Below are 12,175 nucleotides of genomic sequence, written 5' to 3'. Positions count from 1 at the left end.
CTCTCCCCACCGCCGATGACATGGATGTCGGTTAAGGCAGCCCTCCCCACATCTCTCTGATTCAGAGGGGTTGGGTTAAATGTGGAAGACACATTTCAGTTGATTGCATTCAGTTGTGCAATTAACTAGGTTTCCCCCTTTCCTCACTCTTTTTTTTCTCTCACTCTCACTCTCACTCTCACTCTCTCTCTCTCCTCTCTCCTCTATCTCTCTCTCTCTCTCTCTCTTTCTCCTCTCTCCTCTATCTCTCTCTCTCTCTCTCTCTTTCTCCTCTCTCCTCTCTCTCTCTTTCTCTCTCTTTCTCTCTCTTTCTCTCTCTCTCTCTCTCTCTCTCTCTCTCTCTCTCTCTCTCTCTCTCTCTCTCTCTCTCTCTCTCTCTCTCTCTCTCTCTCTCTCTCTCTCTCTCTGTGTCTGTGTCTTTCTACAGGAATGCAGGAGGATGCAGAGACCGTACAGACTATCACTAAACTGACAGAAGAGGTGAGTGACATACGGAAGCACCACAGGAATAACTGCCATTCCTAGACTGGATTTTAATGGCAATTCTTAACTTTGCCCTATTCGTTCCTCCCTCCCCCTTCTCCCTGCCCTATGCCCTACTCTCTCTCTCTGCCCATGTCCTGCCCCCTCCCAGATGACTAGCCTATCCCTGCAGGTGTCACAGGTCAGCCAGGACCTCCAGGAAATGACACGGCTGCTCAAGCCCCTCCTCCAGCCCCTCCTCCAAGGCTCTTCCCAGTCCGTCCTCTCCTCCCTTATGGCTGCCCTGACTCCGGCCACCAGTGAGACTCTCAGTAGCTCTGCCCCTCAACCTCCCAAAACTCCGTCCAACACCAACTTACTGCTGTTGGAAGATACAGAGATAGAGGGGGAGAGGAGACACCCGGATCGCCACTTTCAGACATCTTCCGGGAGTCTGACAACCGTCCCCCTGCCCCATCCTCACTCGACTTCTATAGGGGCAGAGATGACCCCGACGAGCCCTGTTCAGCTCAGCTTCATCGACGAGGAGAGGCCCACTGTCTGAGAGAAAGACTTCAGCAACACAGGACTGGCATGACGAGACTGGCATCATGGCATGGCTGGCATGACTCCCCTCATATCACTGCATGAGGCACATGGCTGCTCTGGGTTACTGTTTATTTAATACTAAGATAACATGAAGTAAGTTATTATTACCAAATGTATTTATTCCTAATATGAAATGTTATGAACTGACAAGTTATTGTTATACCATATCTATCACTGGCTATGACCAAATGAAACACAACAGAAATATAAAAGTCTTGTTTTACAGTTTAGGCTCTAGAGTTGGTTTGACGCAGAGTGACTGCAGAGAGGATCTTGTCCATTGGTTGTCGGCTGTATTAGACATTATCAGACTTACACCAAACACACAATAAAAACACAACTCGTCAGCTGCTTGCCAGTCAGGGTTTTATTTTAGCTGGTGGCCGTGGCTCAGTGTTAGGTCCATCTCTTGGGTGCCCACTGGTTGCTGTTAAGAATGGTAGTAGATGACTTGATCAAGCATTGGTCAGGAGGGATCGGATTGGTTGGGCGAGAGGGGGACACCTCTAGACCCTGGTTACTCAGTGAGGCGTCTGAAGGACTGGACATTGGGACACACCGCGCCCCAGTCCGTGGGCTTGCGGTACTCGCCCTTCTCCAGGAGATACTGACGGCCCTTGTAGTCGGGGAGCTCGTAGAAGACCCACCCTCCCAGCACCTTGCAGGAGTGCACCTCGCGCCAGTGGAACTTCTCTAGGAGATACTGACGGCCCTTGTAGTCGGGGAGCTCGTAGAAGACCCACCCTCCCAGCACCTTGCAGGAGTGCACCTCGCGCCAGTGGAACTTCTCCAGCACGGAGGGCAGTCCTCGGTGGCCTCGAACGCCTGGCCTGCCAAGTCTCCCTTCCCGTACAGGTGCAGCTTGTAGGGGAAACCGCTAGCCTGGAGGAGGGGGGTAGGGTGGGGGCATCAGAGGGGAGGGCAGGATGGGTCAAACGGAAGGAAGCAGAGACATAGAAAGACGGCAGACATATTGTGGATCTCATTCTCAGATCTCTACAATTCAAGATGATCAACAGGATTTAAATACAGAATGTTACACCGGCTGCATGCTGGGTAAGTCTAGTCTATGTTACTGCTACATTAATACTGAATGTTACACCGGCTGCATGCTGGGTAAGTCTAGTCTATGTTACTGCTACATTAATACTGAATGTTACACCAGCTGCATGCTGGGTAAGTCTAGTCTATGTTACTGCTACATTAATACTGAATGTTACACCAGCTGCATGCTGGGTAAGTCTAGTCTATGTTACTGCTACATTAATACTGAATGTTACACCAGCTGCATGCTGGGTAAGTCTAGTCTATGTTCCTGCTACATTAATACTGAATGTTACACCAGCTGCATGCTGGGTAAGTCTAGTCTATGTTACTGCTACATTAATACTGAATGTTACACCAGCTGCATGCTGGGTAAGTCTAGTCTATGTTACTGCTACATTAATACTAAATGTTACACCAGCTGCATGCTGGGTAAGCTGCATCTAGTCTATGTTACTGCTACATTAATACTGAATGTTACACCAGCTGCATGCTGGGTAAGTCTAGTCTATGTTACTGCTACATTAATACTGAATGTTACACCAGCTGCATGCTGGGTAAGTCTAGTCTATGTTACTGCTACATTAATACTGAATGTTACACCAGCTGCATGCTGGGTAAGTCTAGTCTATGTTACTGCTACATTAATACTGAATGTTACACCAGCTGCATGCTGGGTAAGTCTAGTCTATGTTACTGCTACATTAATACTGAATGTTACACCAGCTGCATGCTGGGTAATTCTAGTCTATGTTACTGCTACATTAATACTGAATGTTACACCAGCTGCATGCTGGGTAAGTCTAGTCTATGTTACTGCTACATTAATACTGAATGTTACACCAGCCATGCTGCATGCTGGGTGCATGCTGTGCAAAGTCTAGTCTATGTTCCTGCTCCATTACATTGATATTTCATAACTCCCTGTAATTATCTCTGATTAAGACAAAACCAACTGTACATACAGTACATACTTTATATGTGTGTATTTCTAGAACACATACACAGTATTTATGTAACTCAATCAATGTAATGTCTACATGGTCAGTACCATTGACCTAAAATGACACCATAGAAACAGATAACACAGATGGGACAATATCTACATAACAATATCTATATAACAATATATATTTAACAATATCTAAATAAGAATATCTACAATTCCCCTAGAGTCAAAAAACAGATCTAGAAGTTTGATGAACACTGCACTACTTTAGACCAGGACCCATAGGGCACTACTTTAGACCAAGACCCATAGGACATAGTGCACTACTTTAGACCAGAACCCATAGGACATAGTGCACTACTTTAGACCAGGACCCATAGGACATAGTGCACTACTTTAGACCAGGGCCCATAGGACATAGTGCACTACTTTAGACCAGGACCCATAGGACATAGTTCACTACTTTAGACCAGGACCCATAGGACATAGTGCACTACTTTAGACCAGGACCCATAGGACATAGTGCACTACTTTAGACCAGAACCCATAGGACATAGTGCAATACTTTAGACCAGGACCCATAGGACATAGTGCACTACTTTAGACCAGGGCCCATAGGACATAGTGCACTACTTTAGACTAGGACCCATAGGACATAGTGCACTACTTTAGACCAGGACCCATAGGACATAGTGCACTACTTTAGACCAGAACCCATAGGACATAGTGCACTACTTTAGACCAGGACCCATAGGACATAGTGCACTACTTTAGACCAGGGCCCATAGGACATCGTGCACTACTTTAGACCAGGACCCATAGGACATAGCGCACTACTTTAGACCAGAACCCATAGGACATAGTGCACTACTTTAGACCAGGACCCATAGGACATAGTGTACTACTTTAGACCAGGGGGAACAGAAAATACCTTTCTCTCTTCTACACAACTACACCACCTCTTTACCATAATGGCTCATCCACTTACAACGTGAACCATCTTGCAGGAGCAGACGTGGTCGTTGAGGCCAATCCAGCGCTGGTAGTCAGGGTACTCTCCCCTGGTCAGTACATACTGGTAGTCGGGGTACTCTCCCCTGGTCAGTACATACTGGTAGTCGGGGTACTCTCCCCTGGTCAGTACATACTGGTAGTCGGGGTACTCTCCCCTGGTCAGTACATACTGGTAGTCGGGGTATTCTCCCCTGGTCAGTACATACTGGTAGTCGGGGTATTCTCCCCTGGTCAGTACGTACTGGTAGTCGGGTACTCTCCCTGGTCAGTACGACTGGTAGTCAGTCGGGGTACTCTCCCCATGGTCAGTACATACTGGTAGTCGGGGTACTCTCCCCTCTCCCTGTTCAGTACATACTGGTAGTGGGTACTCTCCCCTGGTCAGTACGTACTGGTAGTCGGGGTATTCTCCCTGGTCAGTACATACTGGTAGTCGGGGTATTCTCCCCTGGTCAGTACATACTGGTAGTCGGGCTCTCTGGTCCCTGGTCAGTACATACTGGTAGTCGGGGTACTCTCCCCTGGTCAGTACATACTGGTAGTCGGGGTACTCTCCCCTGGTCAGTACATACTGGTAGTCGGGGTACTCTCCCTGGTCAGTACATACTGGTAGTCGGGGTACTCTCCCCTGGTCAGTACATACTGGTAGTCGGGGTACTCTCCCCTGGTCAGGATGTACTGAGAGCCCATGTAGTTGGGCCTCTCATAGACCACCCAGACACCACTCTCCACCCTGATGGAGTTGCAGCGGCTCAGGTAGGAATGGAAGTCTGTGCAGTCGCTGTCACACTCATAGCTTCAGCCCTGGTAGTTCCTGTCCTCATAGAACACGGTCTGGAGAGACAGAATACAATAGACTGTATTCTGATAACAGATTGACCTCTATTGTTGTCCCCTAAATCTAACGTCCATTTGGAACCATTAAAAGACTTTATATCCTGACTCGGTACTAATGGTGTTTACTACTGATCACGTCACATTTGATTGGTCACGTGGACATATTTTGTGCAGCAAAATGCTTATGTTCCTGACTCCAACAGAGCAGTAATTCCTAACAAAACAAAACAATACACGCAAATCCCCATAATAATAATAATAATAATAATAATAATAATACAACTGTAAAAATATTACAACGAGCAATATCAGATTCCGGAATATATTGTCAATATATACAGTATGTATATTATGGTGTGTATAGATGGTATGGACAGTATATGAATAGAAAATGTGTGCACAGCGGTAGTTGACCAGAATACAGTATATACATATAAAGTGGGTAAAACAGTATGTAAACATTATTAAAGTGACTAGTGTTCCATTATTAAAGTGACCGGTGTTCCATGTCTATGTACATAGGGCAGCAGTCTCTAAGGTACAGGGTTGAGTACCGGGTGGTAGCTGGTTAGTAACAGTGACTAAGTTCAGGGCAGGGTACTGAGCGGAGGCCGACTAGTGGTGACTGTTTAACAATCTGATGGCTTGGAGATAGAAGCTGTTAATCAGGCTCTCGGTCCCAGCTTTGATGCAACTGTACTGTCTCCTCCTTCTAGATGGTAGCGGGGTGAACAGGCTGTGGCTCAGGTGGCTGAGGTCCTTGATGATCTTCTTGGCCTTCCTGTAACACCGGGTGCTGTAGATGTCCTGAAGGGCAGGCAGGGTGACCCTGGTGAGGCGTTGGGCTAACCGCACCACCCTCTGAAGAGCCTGGAGGGCAGGCAGTTCGGTGCTGTAGATGTCCTGGAGGGCAGGCAGTGTGGCCCCGTTGGGTGATGCGTTGGTGCTGACTGCACCACCCTCTGAAGAGCCTTTTGGTTGTGGACAGTGCAGTTGCCGTACCAGGCAGTGATACAGCCCGACAGGATGCTCTCAATTGTACATCTGTAAAAGTTTGTGAGGGTCTTAGGTGACAAGACACATTTCTTCAGCCTCCTGAGGTTGAAGAGGCGCTGTTGCTCCTTCTTCACCACACTGTCTGTGTGGATGGGCTATTTCAGTTGTCAGTATATAGAAAAACATGAAGATTTTCACCTTCTCAACTGCGGCCCGTCGATGTGGATACGGGGGTGCTCCCTCTGCTGTTTCCTGACATCCATGATCAGCTCGTTCATTTTGTTGACGTTGAGGGAGAGGTTATTTTCCTGGCACCACTCAGCCAGGGCCCTCAACTCCTCCCTGTAGGCTCTCGTCATTGTTTGTAATCAGGTCTGCTACTGTTGTCATCTGCAAGCTTGGTGATTGAGTTGGAACAGCCCCCCCCAACCCCACTGAGGTAAACACACAAACAGATACACACACATGCCAATATTATAAACATCAAGACACTAACTAACCGACAGACACACACACACACACCAAATCACTTTCCACAGAGCTGGTTTTTAATAAACATTCACCACAGGAGGTTGGTAGCACCATAATTGGGGAGGATTGGGGAGTGGAATCAGAGGAATGGTATCAAATACATCAAACATATGGTTTCCATGGTTTCCAGGTGTTTGATGCCATTCCATTGACTGCATTATGGCCATTATTATGAGCCGTCCTCCCCTTGGCAACCTCCTGTGCCACACACATACCGACACACACATTAATAACAGTATCAGTGCAATTTTCTTTTATTTCAACTTTATTTAACCAGGTAGGCAAGTTGAGAACAAGTTCTCATTTAAAATTGCGACTTGGCCAAGATAATACAATCAATTAATACATCAATACATCAATGATATAGTACAATAATACAATCAAATAATACAATAATACAATACAAAAATACAATACAATTAAAAAATACAATACAAAAATACAATACAATTAAAAAATACAATACAAAAATACAATACAATTAAAAAATACAATACAAAAATGCAATACAATTAAAAAATACAATACAAAAATACAATTCAATAGTACAATAATACAACACATTACAATAATACAACACATTACAATAATGCAATACTATGCAATACAATACTGCAATACACTACAAGACAATAATACAAGACAATAATACAATAAAATACGACAATACTACAATACAATACTACAAGACAACAATACAAAAATACAATGCAAGAATACAATATAACACAATAATACAATAAAGTAATATAATACAATAAAATAATACAATAATATAAGTAAGGTGGGATAATCAACGAGCGGTTATGTATTCTGGAAAATAATACAACGCTGTGGAAGGTCAGTTCCTCTCAGCTAGCGCGTCATGGAACACGCCGTAATGTCTTCATTCCTTTCCGGAGAATGCATGGAGCCCCGAGTTGATTATCCCTTTCATGCCTAGAATATAATTCATCACATTTTCTGGTAGAGATGTGTTCAGTATCCACTAAAGTAGCAAGTTTACTAGATAGCTACAATAGTTGCCGTGGTAACCAAACAAACAGACTAGTTTAGCTAACCAAACCGTCAGCCCTAGCTTGCCATTATGAAAACAATGCCAATAATGCTTTCAATTCGACTTTTGCTTTCAAAAGCACCTCAAACATAGAACATGTAAGAATGAACTATAGCCATTGAATTATACCATGCAAATATACCGTATAATGCACACTCAGAATGCCCTTCAAGCCAATCAGAAACAAGTATTCAACAATGCCATGGTATAATTCTTTATATTGGGCAGAGAGTTGAGAAGCACCAAAGAGTTGATACTGTAACTTCTGCATGGACACCTCTATCAGTCTGGTGAATTCTGGTTCTAGACTGATTGACTTCCTGTCTCTGACCTGGTGAGACTGACAGAGGCACATTCCTCTATCTATTGAAATAGGCATTAGTCTTGCAGTAAACACTCACTGTTCAATGTTGGAATCCTTGTCCAATTCTATACTTTAAATAACCACAGCGCAGCACTCAAACTTAACTAAACTGTTTTGCCACAGTCTTAACTAAACTGTTTTGCCACAGTCTGTCAACGACACCTGTCGGTCACCCTGCACCTCCAGCAGCTGCCACAAGGGTGCAGCATCTCCATAGTATAAAGCCTCGTATCATGTGTTTACGAAATATATCAGTTGAAAATGAAGTTAGGTTATTTTTCCATTCTGGTCTCCATGGTTTCTGTTGGTTGACAGGGTCCACATCAGTCATGGTCTCCATGGCGATGAGGTGGCAAGCCAGCACACTTCGCTAACAAACTTACTTAACCCCTGGGACTGTGGCTGACATTGCTATTGTCTTTCTAAGTTCACAGACGGGGGATTGTGAAACAGACCCAGAGGAGTGCCTTGTTGGGGTTTATTCAGTTAGTTTTATGCTATTTCACTACATTTTCATGCAATTAGTTCAGTTTCAAATGTGAAAATGTCAATATTTACAATTACAGGTAAGGAGAGAAAGATTGTTTGCCTTGAGTTCTGGTGGAGGCCGTCTTTGAGGTGGCCCTACATCACCACACACACACACACACACACACGCAAACTTGTGCGCACACAGTCACATAGACATGCAAGCGTGTGCACACATACACACACTCTCCTGGATCAGGGTTAATAACTGTGTGGTTAGCTGTCAGAGGCACTTAGTGTGAAGCTGGGCAGGCAGAGAGTACACACACACACACACACACACACACAGGCTCTCTGGCTGTTAAGGAGCCCTGGCTCTGCACAGAGAGAAGGAGGATGGGATGAATGGAAGAGAGAAAGGCAGGCAGATGTTCCAACAAGAAGAGAGGTTAAGTGTGACGTTGTCCCTTACAGGTGTCTGCTGAGCCATAATGAGACTGGGCAACTTCCTTCATCCACAAGTTCACACACTGTCTGGAAAGAGGGCGTTCCCCCACAACCAACTCTCTCAGAAATCTGGACTCAACTACCTCCATAACATGCTGCCATAGCAGGGGGGTCTATATCGGTCTGATAATACAGGACTCGTAAATGCCCAGTGCACTACTTTTGTAAAAAAAATGTCAACTAAATGTATTGAAGTGTTAACCAGCATTTATAACTTGAGTCTGATAATTATCTGTACAAAACCGTTAATCTGATAATACTTGTGAACATAAAAATACTTGCTTGACGTACAATATGTTTCCCAGTTGCTTGAAATACAACTTATTTCTGTGTCAACTGAAATGGTCTATTCATTCCTTTCACATTCTAGTAAACTCTCTTATCCAGAGCAACTTTACAGTAGGGAGTGCATACATGTTCATACTGGTCCCCCATGGGAATTGAACCCACAACCTTTGCATTGCAAGCCCCATCCTGTACCAACGGAGGCACATCATCACACACTGTCATCACAAACCAATTGAAGTCTCAATGCACTCAATTACTGTATTGTGCATTGTTGTTCGTTATGGTGATAGAAAGTCTGCAGGTACTAACCTAGATGACCAGCGAATGTACAGTACAGTCATGTACATTTACATTACATTATGTGGTTTGTAAGGATGGTCAATTAATACTGCACAAAAAGGGATTGTTTTCCATGTTATTTGATCAATAAAAATATTTAATTTGATGTGGATATTTTGTGTCTTTGTCCATAACTTTGCAACTTTTGATGTAAATGTTTGAGGACACTGTTTTGTTCTATCTGGATTCCATTAGAATGACATCACAGAGAAAGGACTAGGGTTTTGTTCTATCTGGATTCCATTAGAATGACATCACAGAGAAAGGGACAGGGTTTTGTTCTATCTGGATTCCATTAGAATGACATCACAGAGAAAGGGACAGGGTTTTGTTCTATCTGGATTCCATTAGAATGACATCACAGAGAAAGGGACAGGGTTTTGTTCTATCTGGATTCCATTAGAATGACATCACAGAGAAAGGGACAGGGTTTTGTTCTATCTGGATTCCATTAGAATGACATCACAGAGAAAGGGACAGGGTTTTGTTCTATCTGGATTCCATTAGAATGACATCACAGAGAAAGGGACAGGGTTTTGTTCTATCTGGATTCCATTAGAATGACATCACAGAGAAAGGGACAGGGTTTTGTTCTATCTGGATTCCATTAGAATGACATCACAGAGAAAGGGACAGGGTTTTGTTCTATCTGGATTCCATTAGAATGACATCACAGAGAAAGGGACAGGGTTTTGTTCTATCTGGATTCCATTAGAATGACATCACAGAGAAAGGGACAGGGTTTTGTTCTATCTGGATTCCATTAGAATGACATCACAGAGAAAGGGACAGGGTTTTGTTCTATCTGGATTCCATTAGAATGACATCACAGAGAAAGGGACAGGGTTTTGTTCTATCTGGATTCCATTAGAATGACATCACAGAGAAAGGGACAGGTTTTGTTCTATCTGATTCCATTAGAATGACATAGGGTTTTGTTCTATCTGGATTCCATTAGAATGACATCACAGAGAAAGGGACAGGGTTTTGTTCTATCTGGATTCCATTAGAATGACATCACAGAGAAAGGGACAGGGTTTTGTTCTATCTGGATTCCATTAGAATGACATCACAGAGAAAGGGACAGGGTTTTGTTCTATCTGGATTCCATTAGAATGACATCACAGAGAAAGGGACAGGGTTTTGTTCTATCTGGATTCCATTAGAATGACATCACAGAGAAAGGGACAGGGTTTTGTTCTATCTGGATTCCATTAGAATGACATCACAGAGAAAGGGACAGGGTTTTGTTCTATCTGGATTCCATTAGAATGACATCACAGAGAAAGGGACAGGGCAACATCTCTTACAGTTCCAACTCTTGAATCCTGCAAGATACTGTTCTTAATTATACAACTTACTTTCTTGCCAATGTGGAGATGCGGTAAAACACATTTTCCCACACTACAGACGTCTATATCGGTCTGCTAATACCTGTAAGGGCCCAGTACACTACTTTTGTGGAAAAATATTTTTTCAAATACAGTATATTAAACACAACAATTCAAAAGTTTGGGGTCACTTAGAAATGTCCTTGTTTTTGAAAGAAAAGCAAAAAAAATTGTCCATTAAATAACATCAAATTGGTCAGAAATACAGTGTAGGTATTGTTCATGTTGTAAATGACTATTGTAGCTGAAAACGGCAGATTTTTTTCTGGAATATCTACATAGGCGTACAGAGGCCCATTATTAGCAACCATCACTCCTGTGTCCCAATGGCACGTTGTGTTAGCTAATCCAAGTTTATAATTTTAAAAGGTAATTGATCATTAAAAAACCTTTTGCAATTATGTTAGCACAGCTGAAAACTGTTGTTGTGATTAAAGAATAAATACAACTGGCCTTTTTTAGACTAGTTGAGTATCTGGAGCATCAGCATTTGTGGGTTTGATTACAGGCTCAAAATGGCCAGAAACAACAAACTTTCTTCTGAAACTCGTCGGTCTATTCTTGTTCTGAGAAATGAAGGCTATTCCATGTGAGAAATTGCCAAGAAAATGAAGATCTCATACAACGCTGTGTACTACTCCCTTCACAGAACAGCGCAAACTGGCTCTAACCAGAATAGAAAGAGGAGTGGGAGGCCCCGGGTACACCACTGAGCAAGAGGACAAGTATATTAGAGTGTCTAGTTTGAGAAACATACCTCAACTGGCAGCTTCATTAAATAGTACCCGCAAAACACCAGTCTCAACGTCAACAGTGAAGAGGCGACTCTGGGATGCTGGCCTTCTAGGCAGAGTTGCAAAGAAAAAAACATATCTCAGTCTGGCCAATAAAAATAAAAGATTAAGATGGGCAAAAGAACACAGACACTGGACAGAGGAACTCTGCCTAGAAGGCCAGCATCCCAGATATTCCATTAAAATTCATCCATTTCCAGCTACAATAGTCATTAGCAATGTCTACACTGTATTTCTGATCAATTTGATGTTATTATAATGGACTCTTTTTTTTCCAAAAACAAGGACATTTCTAAGTGAGTCCTAACTTTTAAACGGTATTGTATGTATATATATACAGTACCAGTCAAAAGTTTGGACAAACCTACTCATTCAAGCGTTTTTATTTATATTTACTATTTTCTACATTGTAGAATAATAGTGGAGACATCAAAACTATGAAATAACACATATGGAATCATGTAGTAACCAAAAAAGTGTTAAACATAATTAAAAGTAACCACCCTTTTCCTTAATGACAGCTTT

General features: G+C 43.1%; 1 protein-coding gene and 1 pseudogene across 1 annotated transcript in view; one reads left to right on the top strand and one right to left on the bottom strand.

Moving 5' to 3' along the window:
- LOC135537582 (potassium voltage-gated channel subfamily H member 8-like) overlaps positions 1-1,403 on the top strand; it is a 39,320-nt gene extending 37,917 nt beyond the window's left edge. Inside the window, 2 exon segments of the mRNA XM_064963711.1 lie at positions 428-480; positions 635-1,403. Of these exon segments, the coding sequence (XP_064819783.1) occupies positions 428-480; positions 635-1,027 (446 nt within the window). The 3' untranslated portion in view covers positions 1,028-1,403.
- A 185-nt stretch (positions 1,404-1,588) lies between these two features.
- LOC135537580 (gamma-crystallin S-like) lies at positions 1,589-6,270 on the bottom strand (annotated as a pseudogene).
- Between the last annotated feature and the right edge of the window lie 5,905 nt (positions 6,271-12,175).

This window comes from Oncorhynchus masou, unplaced genomic scaffold (genome assembly GCF_036934945.1).
Source record: "Oncorhynchus masou masou isolate Uvic2021 unplaced genomic scaffold, UVic_Omas_1.1 unplaced_scaffold_821, whole genome shotgun sequence".
Lineage (NCBI taxonomy): Eukaryota > Metazoa > Chordata > Actinopteri > Salmoniformes > Salmonidae > Oncorhynchus > Oncorhynchus masou.
Note: the sequence above shows the minus strand (reverse complement) of the source record. Positions and strands in the feature narration are given on the sequence as shown.